This window comes from Apus apus, chromosome 1 (genome assembly GCF_020740795.1).
Source record: "Apus apus isolate bApuApu2 chromosome 1, bApuApu2.pri.cur, whole genome shotgun sequence".
In the NCBI taxonomy this organism is placed as follows: domain Eukaryota; kingdom Metazoa; phylum Chordata; class Aves; order Apodiformes; family Apodidae; genus Apus; species Apus apus.
Window position 1 is genome coordinate 71,344,132 of NC_067282.1, and position 14,927 is coordinate 71,359,058.

The following is a 14,927-nucleotide window of genomic DNA, read 5'->3' on the forward strand; positions in this document are numbered from 1 at the left end:
ATATAGATATACCCATTAGCCAAGAAATTCAAAACATTTTAGAACTCCTGTTAATTCAGAAAGTCTTTATGTTGCCCAAGCTACTAGAATACTTTCCTAATGTTTTTTCTTGGACCGCCATACCATCTTGATTTTTATAATTGACTTGCTTCATATTAGTCAGTGTTTTAAATATGTTTTAATCTATTCCAGTTACTCTACAGATGCTGTACAAATTTAAAACATCAAAGGTCTTTGAAAAACAGAAACAGGGAGAAGGAAAAGCAACAGCTGAGATTGTGGAAGAAGATCCTTTTGCTGTTCAGATGATGTACTGGTGTCCTGAAAGCCGAATTTTCTGTGTGGCAGGAGTTTCTGCATATGTGGTTGTTTACAGGTTCAGCAAACATGAAGTAAATACTGAAATTGCAGTAAGTCCCTCAAAATTTTACTATCTTATAAGAGAACATATTTTCTAAATCAGATTGCCTTGCTGTGTCTGTGCTCATCTACTTGAATAAAATTAATATGAAGCTGTATAAATACAGGTTTAGGGACATTCCATTTTAGACCTTTTGAGTAAAATCTTGATCCTACTTAAGTTAGTAACAAAAATTTAACAGGTTTTGGGAGCCAGCTCTCCACTTTTTTGGTTTTACAGTAACTTCTAGTATAGATTTCTGACAGAGTTTGCTTTTAAGACTTTATGATACAGTAAATCTCTTGTATTTACTTGCTCTAAAAATACTGACAGCTGTATGTTTTTATCAGATAATGTACATTGTATACATACATAATAATGCTCTTTTAAATTCAAGTCTTTCACCTTCTTAATTTATGTTCATAGTATCTGACCACAAGTAGACTGAAAATTATCACTGGCTTTAGCAAAATCAAAAGTTTAATTTTTTTTCTTTGTTTCCCGAAAAATGGAGACTATGGAATGTCAGATAATTTATGGCTAAGCACTTGGTATTTTCCTAAGCTTTGTAGTAATACTCCTTTTCCTGTCTTTGTGGCTCAAGCAATCGCCTTAGTTCAGGTAGAATCATACAGTTCATGTTTTTTTTAACTGCACTGCACTCACCTTGTTCTTACCATCATTGTACAGCAAATCTGACTTTGTTTTAAACCTTGAATTTTTGCACAGGATCCGCAGTCACTGCTAACAGTGTGGCTGAACAACATTTATAATTTAAAACACTCTTTCTTAAGTCTCAGAAGTTTAACAGGAGACTACTTTTAACTCAAAGCCAAACTAAATATGACTGCCTCTCCTTCAGGCTTGCCTGGAGAACAGTTTGCAACAGTTTGCAACTCCCAACACTCCCTTACCAGAAAGTATTTCTTTGCATCTGCCAGCTCTCAACAAACCCCAGGGGCTGATGCAAAATTTCCCTTTCATTTTACACCTTCCCCAATTACCGTTCTTTTCCTTTTCACGCTATTTTAATGTACTGTAGTTGTAGCCTGGCAAAAACGTGTCATTTTTGGCCTATAGCCATCTGCCATCTGGTAAGAAAATTCATTACCTATAGATGTTCTGTTGTTTTCCTCTCATATTTTTCCCCCAGAGGCAATTATTAAGCTGGTTGAATGTATCCTTTCAGGAAAGTTTTAAAACTAATCAACAGTAATTTCCCCTTACTGACCAGCTTGTGTATAGTGTTGCTAAAATTACTACATTTCAGTATTCTCAGGTTGTTCCATAACAAGTGCACCTTATCTTTTATTACCTATAATGTAATTTCTTTGTCTTCATGTCTTTTACTTCTGTGGCTGAATTGCATCAGAACTGATATCTTCTGAAGTGTTATGATATGTGCAATTTAACTGTTTCTCAGATTTCATCTGTAATTAAGAAGCCTTTAAGAAGCCTTTATATGAGGAATTGTTCTCTGAAGGTTTGCTTTAATATTATCTAACCTTGGCAGCATAGTCACTGAGTTCTCCTGGGTTTTGTGCCTCCCTGAGATAGGTCTTATCTCTTCATTTCCACGTTTTTGCTGCAAGCATTCAAATCTTCACTCTTAAATGGTGGGAGTTTTTTTAGTAAAAAGTATGAGAGTCTTTGTTGAAATGTGTACCTGACTTCAGGCTGTCTGGATTTGTCCATACTGAGATTGACAATGTCAGGATTTCTTTTCTGCCTGTGGTGAGCCCAGGTTTCTAGCACCTGGTATCCTCCCTTCTCTAACAACCAGCCTGAACTCACCTTGAGTTCAGTCTGTAAATGCCAGCATTTTAAGGACCCCGTGTTTGTTTGACTGCCTCACATCGGTCTTCTGATGTTATTGCTGTGGTAAATGGGAAGCATGGAGGCTATTGAAAGGTTTCTGCAAATGGATGATAGCTAGATCTTAACAAAATGAATTTTAGTAGAAAAAGGAACATTGAAGAAAATATCTGAAGAAGAATGATGCACATCTAATGTGGCAATCTGAAGAATATACTCTTCAACAGTTAGTCCACTCCTTCATGAGGATTAAACAGCATTATAACTTGTTTCAGTCAACTACAGTTACTTCCAGGAGACTGGATTTTCCTGAACTCAATATTTCACTCATTAGTCTTTGAAGGTGAATGTTGTCCATAGGTTTCTTAGCTGCTTCAGGAAAAAAATGGAATTTGGAAGAACTAAATGAAAGTGAAATTTTGAGAAAGGGCTCTTTCTCTTCTGATTGAGCAGCATCATTTAATTCTGAAATCTTATATTTTACTACAATGGTAATAGAAACAGGAGAGTCTTCAGTACTGATCTTTATCTCCCAATTTTCATAAAATTTCTTTATTTTCTTATCACTGTCATCTTCATTCTGGCACAGATGATGCCAGTGAGAGATCACTAAGATGGAGTTTGCAGTGTTTGAATTTTTTCTAATATCTAACCTAAATCTCCCCTCTTTTACTTTGAAACCATTGCCCCTTGTCTTATTGCTACCTGCCCTCATAAACAGTCCCTCCCCAGCTTTCCCATAGGCCCCTTCAGGTACTGGAAGGCAGCTATAAGGTCTCTCAGGAGCCTTCTCTTCTCCAGGCTGAACAACCCCAATTCTCTCAGCCTGTCTTCATCGGAGAGGTGCTCCAGCCCTCTGATCATCTTTGTGGCCCTCCTCTGGACTTAGTCCAACAGGTACATGTCCTTCTTGTGCTGAAGACTTCAGAACTGGACACAGTACTCCAGGTGGGGTTTCTCGAGAGCAGAGTAGAGGGGGAGAATCACCTCCCTCAACCTGCTGGCCATGCTTATTTTGATGCAGCCCAGGACACAGTTGGCTTTCTGGGCTGCAGGCACACATTCCTGGCTCATGTTGAGCCACCAACCAGCACCTCCAGATCTTTCTCCTCAGGGCTGCTCTCAATCCATTCTCTGCCCAGCCTGTATTTATGCTTGGGATTGCCTTGACCCACGTGCAGGACCTTGCACTTGGTCTTATTGAACTTAATGAGGTTGACATGGGACCACCTCTCAAGCCTGTTAGGGTCCCTCTGGATGGCCTCCCTTCCCTGCAGCATGTCTACCACACCACACAGCTTGGTGGGGGTGCACTTAATCCCACTGACCATGTCAAAGGCAAAGATGTTAAATCCCAAGAACTTATCCCTTTGAGATAGGGATCTCCTCGGAAAATTAATGAGGTAGAAAGAATTGCCCAGTTTTTAATGTAATTTGTTGACATGATTAATAATATAGATTTGATCTACCTGTCCAGTTTCCTCTGAGTTTTGGAGTCCTTCAATTAAGGTTTCCTGAATTAGTGGAAAGAACTGAAGCATGGTTAGGCCTCATTTGTCTCCTTTTCTCTATCTAGAGAAGGAAAACAAAAGGTAGCCGGTTTGAACTTTGCTTTCTAGAATCTGCCAAACTCATGTTTACGCTAAGGAACATGGAAGTTTCTGTGACAGTATCTCCAACTTCCTGACCCCCACCTATGACCAAATGAATTTCATTCACCAGTACTACCCGCATTGTCAGGCTTCTGCATACCCCCTAAAACCTGTCTTGCAAAGACTCTGTTGTTCTGCCAATGAGGAGGCAGAGGTGGTGATCATTCCTTTAATGAATTTGCTTAGGAAAAAGATAGGAGACAATAGGCAGAAAATTTGCATGAAATTTAGCCTGAATGATGCCTTCTTATGTGAAAATATTTATTTGAGGGTGATTAACTTCTCTTTTCATTTTAAATTCTGTAAAGTTATATTCTTGCCTTTCACCTACAATAAAAGGCTTGAATCAAAATCAGCACTGGAAGAATATACGTATGTATTTCTCCATCAGCTTAGGGTAAATTACTAGTTCCTATATGATGTTGCTGTTAGGCTTTATAAATAACAAATTACGATTATATTCCTACAAATTATGATGATAAATGTGGGGGTTTACTTTTAGAAAAAGGCTTAATGATATTTATTTGAAAGGAGCAGAACTTCCAGCAGCTTTCTTTATTAAATTATAACTTAGCTTTTTATTTATTTAAGTCATTAGAGGTACGACTTCAGTATGAAGTAGAAGATATCATTACTCCTGAACCGGAAATAATTCCTCCGTTTCCAGATGCCTCCTCCCAGCTTCCTTCTTTAAAGAGCCTTTCAGGCAGTACCAACACTGTAGCATGTGAAGGAACAATGAAGGATAGTATCCCGTGTCTTAGGTAAGTCTACACCATTGTTCAAAGTTTTATCTTTCTAAAAAGCAGCCTTATCTGTTGTATTAACAATCAGTCAACTATCAAGAAAAAGAGGTTAATCAGATATATATGTGACACAAAATGAGAAGAAACCAGCATATGGAACAAACAAAAAAATCACGGCAAAATACTTAGAAGTTATTTTAAAAGGCTAGCTGTAATTATGCAGAAGAAAAACTGTTACTGTAGAGGTTCAACTGTAATTTTCCAGTAGGATCTAGGAGTAAATCTTCATTTCAGACCCACAATTGTTAATGGAATACAAGCACTACAGAGTAAATCAAGGAATTTCTGAGGAACATTTTTGGGTTTAGTTCACTAAGAGACTTCCATAAAACAGACATCTGCAGAGTTTTCCCTCCTTCATTAATTAGTATAAAACTAAAATCTTTCTTTGTGGAAGTAGTATATGCATTTTATGGTGTGTAAAGGATGGAAACTGTGTTCATACTCATGAAAAAATCTTTAAAATACGCGATTATGAAACAGTTCCACTGTATGGAAGTGTATATGTTTAATCTTAGAAAGAAGCAAATTGTCTGCTAGAGTACACATTGCAACTGTTTGGAGTAGATTAATATGTTCTTACTAATAAGGCAGATAAATGGGCTTGAATAGTTTCAAAACAGAATTCCATACAAAACTTGATAAACTGCATTTTTCCAGCAATTACAGTGCATTGCTGATAATAATTGCTCATTTTAGTGGATTCATTATCATTTTAGTGTGATTATTATTAAATAATTCAAATGCCTTGATTTTTTCAAAAGCAGTTTAAATGAGCATTGCCTGACTTTGCAGATACTTTGTGCTGTTAAGCTCCTGAAAATAGCATTAGTGTTTAAAAGCGAGATCATTACACTGTTCTTGTGAAATTAACAGCACTTTTTGGCATCCTGTTAATTTGTCCACCTTATTCAGTCAGACAGAATCTCAGGCCTCAGTTTAATCTTTAATGTAAACCATGAAAAACAATATAAGAGGTGGGGGTAGATTTCACATTGGGATATTTTAAATAACTTATTTATGACATTGAAATTGGCAAGAGTGCAATCGATTATTTCAGTGGTTAAGATTTTCCCTTCAGGGATTCTTACTTTATTTGGTCTGGGGAGGAGAGGAATTATTGATCTTGGAGGCAGAAGATCTGTAATGAACCAGTAGAGGTTCTGCTCATTAGTTTCTAGGAGTTAGCTTAACTCCATATGTCACATTAAGCTGGCCAACTGATTTTTGTCCCATTTTACACAAAATAAATGTAAATGTGCTTTGATAGAGAAGTGATTTTTCGGAGTCAAAGTAATTATGTTACTAGCATACTCCCACCTCCATGTATATTATAAATATACTGTGTACACTCTTATCCTTTTCAATAGGGAAGGCCATCTAAATAACCACAATTCTCCCAAAAAAACCTAACCATGTCCACAGTCTTTTTCTGTCAAAAAACTTCTATTCTGGGCAGAATTATGATTATAAGGTTAAAGTAATGCTGGAAATGCGGAAAACCCAGTAGAGACCTGAATGATGTTAATTTTGTATGCAAGTCGTTCAGGCGGGCAGCAGTACAGTGATAACAACATAAAGCTGCAGCCATTACACATGGAGGGTGAGTGCACACCTTGAGCTGCATTGACAATCCACATTAAAAATTATATACAGACTAGCTTTTAATCTTGACTCCATTGTGTTTATTTCCATATCGGCTTCTCAGCCTCATAAGAGCAAATAGGTGGTACTCCACACTATGTAATTTTTGCTGGTCAGAAGTCAGAATGACTGATTGGGGTTTAGTCTGCAAATAGGTACTAGGAAATAAGTGACTGAAGAGACTGAAGTAATGAAAACTTGGGATTTTTCTGAAGTCAAAAGTAAATGTTACCAAGAGAAGCAAGCAGCAGTGTGGAATAAATATTGTTCTTGCTTATTTCAGATGTTATCATTAAATATGCAGCTATAATAACGTAATAAACTGATGTATTTGTGATTATCCACATAACTATTTTTCATATAAAATAAACACTTTAAAAAAAGCAATACAAAACAAGGTGAAGAGCTAAATATCAACACTGAATCAAGATGGTTAGTGAAACCAGGGAAATGGCTCAAACATCCTTGAAGAGGAAGATACCACAGTAACAATGGAATGACAAACTGAATAGTGAAATCTGAAACTATTTTATTCCAGTCGTATGGTCTTTAACCAAATAGTTGTATGCACAGAGAAAATACCTCTCTCATACAATCCCTTTCTCACCATCCAGCTCCATTTTAATTGGTAATACATTCTATTACCTTTCCCCAAGTTGAGTCTGTTGCATTTACAATTGTCGTTATCTCAGCCCATGAGCTTTTTCATGTTGTTTTATTCTTCTGCCCTGTTGAGGAGGAGGAATGAGAGATCATCTTGGTGGGCAGCTGGCTGAGGCTGTATCCACCACAGATACTGAGGTCTTACTAATAATATAGTCCTTATGTTTTAAGAACTTTTCCAAAAAGTGTCTTCAAGTGCTTCTACTGCTAACACTGAACTGGAGATTTTAGCTCTTTTGTGTCATAAGGTACATCCATGTCTAGTCTTTTTCAGTGCTCTGTATCAGACCAGTAATGTATGAGAAGTATTGCACAATCCTCAGTTCTTCATAAATTCTGTCAGAATTAGAGGTCTATTTGCTTTGTATATTGTCCATTGTGCTATTGGAGTGATCTCATTCAGAACTTTTGACTTGGTGCCATTCTATAGTTACGTTTTACTTCATTTTTCCTCAGTTGCCAGTAGCCCTATTTGCCACCAAGGCCTCCATCCCAACAGATGCAGTCAGTGTAGCTACAAAAAAACCTGATACCTCTTCTTATTGGATGCTAAATTTGAATGCTCTCTCTTGAGAGAAGTGCTTACTTGAATAGAAATTAGATTTTTTTCCAACATGACCCATCATCTTTTCAGGTATATGGGCCAGGGCTTGGAAGGCTTGCTGAGTCATGTCATAGTCATGTTCAGGAGACAGTCCACGTCATCAGAGTCATCAAAGGTCTCTTCTCTAGGATCCAGCACGTAGGATAATACTGCTTCAGTTATTTATGGTAGAGATACATGTTTAGAGAAGTGCTTACAGCAGAAGGAAGTATGTGCCAAAAATTGTAGTTCTTCAGAATGTGTTATCCATTTCTATATTAGCTAGCAGCTCTCCTTCCTTTCCTGATTTTTAGTCTGCCTTTGGGTACTATTTTTCGCAAGGATAGGGAATTATATGTGATAGATGACCCTGTTATGACTGTGTACAGAAGGATGCAATCTAAGCAGTCTCACCATTTTACAGCTACAGTAAAAATACACTGGCTAGTGGGATTTATGTATATATTACTATCTACTGTGTGAATGTACTAATGAATAACATGAATACCTCAACATATTGCTATTATTGCATAATATCTTCCTTCCATCATATTAAGTTCTACCAGTCAAGAATACATATAAAGCAGTCATACAGAAGTGTGCAGTTTTTAGACTTCCCCTTAATATGTTCTCCTTCCTTACCTGCTCTGCAAGTCAATGAACTTGCCATAACGAAAGACAAGAGGTGTTTATAATCATAGCAGATTTTGTGTAGGAAGAATTCATTCATTAAGACCAGTTCACATATTAGGTAATTATACTCCTAAGAAGAAAACAGGACTTTTTTTGCACTAGCTAGACAAATAAAATCATCAAGTCCATAAGTTTTGAATATTCAATGGTGAGGAGCACTACAGAAAGGTACATCTTTTAATCTTCTCTTGCCTCTTTGCATTTCTCTGTCATGCTTTACTTCAGAGCAAGAAAGTTCAAAATACAGAAATGCCTAGTTCCAAGGTTTTGGCATTTCAGGTTTTTCATTCAAGTTGATTATTCACGGTGATTTATAAGTGTGCATTGTATAGCATAAGAAAATACTCTGAAAAAGCAAAATGATGAAGCAAACATTATTTTGACCCCACCTAAATCTGCTCCAGAGTTTCTTTTGTGGGAAATACTGACTTTTTCAGATTTGTTTCTACAACAGAAATGGAAGTCAAACCTGGAATTCCTCCCAAAATATTCCTGTTCTGAATGGAGTGCCTGATCTCTGTGTACAAGTGTACAAGCACAGTGTGCTACAAATGCTGGTGCTGCTCTGGACTTATTAAGATATTGTGCTTCGTTAGTATTTTCTCATGTGAAGCAGTTGCTATTTGTGGCCCAGTCTCTGTGTGTGTTTGTTCTTATCTTGTCCCTCTTCTTCTCAGCGTTAAGACTCGACCTGTGCGAATGCCGCCTGGATACCAAGCAGATCTTGTTATTCAGTTGGTGTGGGTGGATGGTGAGCCTCCACAACAGATTACAAGTCTTGCTATAAACTCTGCTTATGGACTGTAAGTAACTCAAAATTAAGGTTGCATTGGTTTATTGCTTGTTGCATTGCATCATGTATTTTCCAATTACGCTATGAGGTTTCCTGCAGACAATTAAAGTCAGTGTAAAACTAATCAAAAGGTGCTATAACCCACATTCTTGGGGAGAAATTAGTTGAACTCACACAAAGATTGTTATATGAGATGTTAAACTGCCATTCTTACCAATATTTTTACTCTTCCTATTTAAAATACTCAATATTTTCACATTATTCTATCCGTCCTTTCAAATAAAACCTAATTATCTTTCAAATCTGTAATTTTAAAAGTTCTTTTGAAAAGATCACCAAGATGAAATACACTTCACCGAAAATGGTGTTGTGATTAAGTGTTAAATGTCATTTATCATGACACCGTAACTAAGTTAGATTTTTATGTCTGTGCTAATCTCTATTTGCCAGAGAACCAGTGACCTGAAATTGAAAATTGAATTAGGAACATTCAAATGCTAAATTCTGTATGGAAATGCAAGTGAGAGTGTCTGTATGACTTGTTTTTTGCCAGGTTCAATTTCTTTTCCAGTTTTTAAAGTTTTCCCAGATACATCAAAATGGTTGTCCCTGTAGAAGGTGTTATTTCAATAAAAACTATAGGCTGTAATGGGTGTTAGGTGTCTGACTCCTACTGATTTTCAGTAAGTCACTTGACTCTCTTTAGAGACTTTGGAAATTTTATGCAGAACCTTTATATTTGTGCAAAAATATGGTTGGCGAGGGGCTGTTTTGTCTAGTCTTTGGGCTGAATTTCCAGTTTCCTATTCATGAACTCTAGAAGTTTCTTTTGTTTTTTTCACTTGTGCAAATTGTTGCATTTTGCCTACATTGCTCCCTTGCATATCTCAGGCCTCAAGGCAGCACCCGATTTGAGGGATAATCCCACCATTCTCTCACTTGTAAACTACTCTGATAGGCTGCAGTTCTCCTTGTACTCACAGTGGTTTCATAAGCATAGCAGAGTCAATAAGATGCATTAAATTGTTTCTTTCACTAGGATCTGTAGTAGTTTACAAGACAGCCTCCTTTAAATCACCATGAGTGTTTCAGAAACAAATGCATGTATCAATAAATCAGCCCAGTAATTTAACTTTCCTACAAAAGCTGCTCGAAAAAGGCCTATGTCTTTAAATTTATTCTGCAGAGCCTCTACTCTCCCTCTGTCCTGTCTCTCTCAACTTTTTATTTGACCCATGACAAGGTACAATTACTTTGATTTTTGGAACTGTATATTACAAATATAGTAATAGGATAGTTCCTAAGTATAGGAATTTAGAGTCCCTGATATAACTGCAGCCACAAAACTAAAGGGAGATACTAAAAAAAAATAAATTATCCCCAGTGAAAATAAAGTACCTCAGACATTGTGAAATTTTATTTAATGTATTTTTTGTTTGCTTTTAACAGTACCAAGATACAAATTAGAATCTGTGGGGTTTTTTTCTGTTGAAATGAATAATCGAAAACCATCTTTATGTTATGAAAGTAGAAAAGAAAAATTCACTAAATGCTTCAATGATAATTGAATATCTACAAGGTTAAATACAAATTTGTGTTAAAGTATGTTCTGTCTGAAAGCAGTCTCTGAAAATGTATTACCAGCCCATGTATTAAAAATTTTCAACCAATCTTCATATTAATTGTCAAGAAAGTCTGATGAGGATTTTATGACATTTCTATGAAAGATATCCAGAATATAAAATCTCCTAGCAACTAATTCTATTCATCACTCAAAAAGAAGAAATTCATTGTGTTTATTTGGTATTTGATTTTATAAAGACTTGGATGTTGGCAATTTATTTTAAGCCTTGTTAATAGTAATGTCTGTTGAGATCATTACTCAGAAGTGTTATAATATTAATGAACAATTTCTGATTTTTCTGGGAAAAGTAATTTCTTTAGGTATAAGAAATACTATATCCATGCCTATATGTAAATTTAGAGAAGTTTAGAAAAATGCAGACAAGGAAGTGATGATCTGTTTTGTGGATTTGCTGGCCAGAGAGTGAATGATCACTAGCTCTTCTTTCAACCCATGTTTTCCAAAATTAACAAATCTCAGGTTAATAATTTTCAAAATGCAGGTGGGTAAAATTTTCATTGCCTAAAGCATTAGCAGATAAGATTGGCACTTGTCATTTTTATCCTTTATTTTTCTTCTCCACCTAGAACACAGGGACTTACAAACAGAGAAACTGCTGTCAGTCACACTCAAACTAGTAATCCTTTTTACTCAATATCCTTTATTTGACAATGCCTGTTAACATATGGTTTAAAGTAAAATACAAGAATGAAAAAATCAAATAGTAAAATAATATTTTACTCTTCTTTATCAGTCAATTTGTGTCAAGAAACATGAAGACATAAAACTTTGCACAGAATGGTCTTCTGGCAAATGTGACATTAGCACAAAATATTGCCAAATAAAAGTGCATTTGTGCACACTTGAAGCTGATGTATATTAGTAGATGCTTAAGCTACAGATCAGTGAAGAATCAATGGAGAAAAAAAATACTATGATCATAGTATTTCCATAGATGTTGCACTAAAATCAGTGTTAAGTCAAGGGCAGAAAACATGGTGTAGTAATAAACAGCAGAATATGAGCCACAGTTGTAGATCTTGTGTTAATTTGCCAGTTCGACAAATAAGAAAAACTCACCTTATATTTCACCCTTTACCTTTTCTATTTCCTATATGGAGCCATCTTTTTTGTAATGGAAGCAGAGGAAAAGTACAACAGAGGAAAATGTTCTGCCTACCCTTCTCCCATCTTGTGACTTCTCTCTTCCCTTATGGTTTTTCATTTATAGTGTGAACTGAGTAATTAAATATTTTGGAGGGCTTTGAACTGGCCACCTGAGTCACTTTTTACATTAAATGACAGAATTGACGGCAAAATATTCCTAATCTGATTGAGCACGGTTTGGGATTTTGAATTTCCTTGTGGCTGTACCTGCAGTCCTTTCTATCTGGAAGTTCAAATTGCAGTCTGATAGAAAATGAGATGTTTGTGTGGAATAAGTGTCAGTATATAATATTCCTGCTTAAATCAAGTCTTCAGTAATGCAGTGTCAAGTTTGGCATATGGATCCTTTTAATAGTCATATGCTCTGGGAATTTATTTGCATTATTTAAACTAGAACAAATTAATACATTTTGCTTATCTATTTTAATACTAAATCTTAAGTAGGCTTAATGCTTTAGTAAGAATATTAAGTAAAGCTATTATCTGCTGAGATATGTGGGTTTCCATATGCTATGGGTGACTTGAGACTTTCTGCCAGGTCTTTCTTCCTTTCCCAGTTTTATTTTCCTTTGCCTTAGACAGATTCCTTCCTCCCCATCCCCTCCCCTTCCCCCCCCCCCCCCCCCCCCCCCCCCCCCAGCTCAACCTCCATCCCTCCCAAGAGGGGGAAAAAAAACGAGACCAGGAAACATTTCTATGGGAGAAGAGGAGGAAGTGCTGCTGGTAAAATACAAGTTCTTCCCTCTTTCTGAAAATGGTGTCAGAAACCAGCAGAAGCAACAGAGAAGAACTGAGGCAGAATGCTTCAAAAGGGACTTTCTAGGCAGCAAAAGAAATCATTTGTTCCATCTCTTTTCCATATAACAAGCCTGCAGTCTGTATTTTAAGCAGTCTCATGCCAGTTGAGATATCTTGTTCATGAATCAACCCACAATCAAAAAGCCATGTGTAGAAGCATTTCAGGAGGGTAGAGGCTGTTTTAGCAGGAATCTATACTGTAGCCAAGCTGGCAGACTTGGAAGGAAATTTTATAAATACCTTTCAGTTTTGGGTATCTCTACAATACAGTTTAATATATTTCATTTATCATTTTAACATTAAGTATAACAATTATGCATACATTTCTCTGTATTTCTGTTTTAATTTTTATTTTATATATATGAGCCCTTTTTAAGATGTATGTCCAGATGTGTAGGTTTAATTTACATCATTATTACTTGAGTTCTGTTGTTCAGTAAAACAACATTTAGACATTGCAATGTGTTTGGCACAGAAGGTTAATTGAAGTGGGAAGTGAAAAATCAGGACATAACTGTATAAATTCAGGATTATCAATCACTAAGAATTATAAAATTAAAGCTTTGAGTAGTTTCTGAAGAAAATGTTCAGAATTCATAATAATAAACAATAATCATTGCTTGCACCATTTAATTGGACTAGATGATCTTTTGAGGTCCTTTCCAACCCCTAAGATTCTAGGATTCTGTAATTACATAGTAGTTATACCTCTGATGAACGTTGTTTTGGTTTTTTTCGTAGAGTGGCATTTGGAAACTGCAATGGTTTGGCTGTTGTGGACTTCATGCAGAAGACAGTTCTGCTGAGCATGGGAACCCTTGACCTCTATGGATCGAGTGATCCATACCAGCGCCAGCCCCGCTCACCCCGCAAAAGCAAGCAGTTTGCTGCAGGTAGGAAATAAATGCTGGTGGTTATGAGCGTGATATGTTCTTTGGTTTTTCTTGCCTGTGGCTTTTTATAGTGCTTTTGAAATGCATGACTATTTGCCAGCCAATGGATTTTCTGTAACTTGACAAAAGAAACCTGACCTGCTTTAAGTACTGACACTTTCTCAGAAACAAAATGTTTTATGAAGTTTGTTCTTTTGGGATGGAGGTCAGCAAGTAATTCCCGTAGCTGAGTTTCAAAAAAATTATGATGAGCAAAGCAGTAAATTGTTTCTCTGGCAGTCACTTGAAGTGTATCCTGCATGCTGTTTTGTTTCTGGTTTCAGTAAAGTCATACCAGTAATTAAGACTTCAATTTAAACTTAAATGTATCTTCTGCCAAGGGCTATTAATTGGTTTTAGACAGGTGTGTTTGGAAAAGTGTAACACCTGAGAGACATGTTGTTATGTGTCACAACTAGCTCAAATTAGTCATTTTATTAGTGTATTGAAACTCTTGATATAAAGTTATAAATCCAGCTATACTTCATTTTAAAATTTGATGCCAAGAGGATCACATGTGTGAGTGATAGCTATTGTATAATATAAATATTAGTCTATCAGTGCAGCTAAATTTTGCTATACATTTTTGGTTACCTAAAAAATTTACTTTTATGAGAAAAGAGAAGTTTCTCTGATTCAAGTATTTTTACTGTATGTATTCCATAGTAACATACCAAAATCAGACACAATTATGAAATGTGTTTTCCACAGCTGTGAAGTTTTAGAATTAGATTTTAAAACCTGTTTGAAAATGTTGAATTTTACATCGAACCATGAAATTATAAAAGCAGCAGATTATAGTGAGTTTATGACATCAGCATTTTCATCAGCAGACCCTGCACTAAATCATCAAATACTATTTCCCCACAGAGTCAATGGAAACTTTTTTAAATTTGGAATATGTTTGTATTCTGAAGAGAAAGTAAGATTTAGATAATAAAACCCAAGTTTTCAGGCCTATTTCCATTCCTGAAAGACCACTTACTGACTTTCTAGGCATTTAATCAAGCCTAATTCTTAACTGTGCCAAGTGTTAAAGATGTAAATTTGGCGCAGCTGAGGAGAGAAGACACAGGCAGCTTTATGCTCCCTTCAGCTTTTCTTTCTGGTTCAGCCAGCAGCTCATGAAGTGATGTGAGCAGCTATCCACAAGCAACATGCTTCAGAACCCTCTACAAAAGTTGCAGGGTAACTGTGTAAGATTTCTCGGTGGCAGTGACAGTCTTGACCAGTCCTTTAAGGCAGCATTCCAGCCATGCAGTGCTGCTAGAATGGAGCCTGCTGGGGATAAATGGCTGCTAAGGAGCAAAACGCAGTTCTAGATTGCTCATAGAAACTATGAATCTGGAAAAAACCT

General features: G+C 36.3%; 1 protein-coding gene across 10 annotated transcripts in view; it reads left to right on the forward strand.

Annotated features, from left to right (window-relative positions):
• The window catches only part of STXBP5L (syntaxin binding protein 5L), a 197,332-nt gene that overhangs the window by 126,966 nt on the left and 55,439 nt on the right, over positions 1 to 14,927 (forward strand). For all 10 annotated transcript variants that reach the window (XM_051611733.1, XM_051611784.1, XM_051611740.1 and 7 more), the window contains exons 15-18: positions 193 to 410; positions 4,459 to 4,631; positions 8,934 to 9,059; positions 13,380 to 13,531. In XM_051611733.1, the coding sequence (XP_051467693.1) occupies positions 193 to 410; positions 4,459 to 4,631; positions 8,934 to 9,059; positions 13,380 to 13,531 (669 nt within the window). The remainder of the gene's footprint in view (positions 1 to 192; positions 411 to 4,458; positions 4,632 to 8,933; positions 9,060 to 13,379; positions 13,532 to 14,927) is intronic.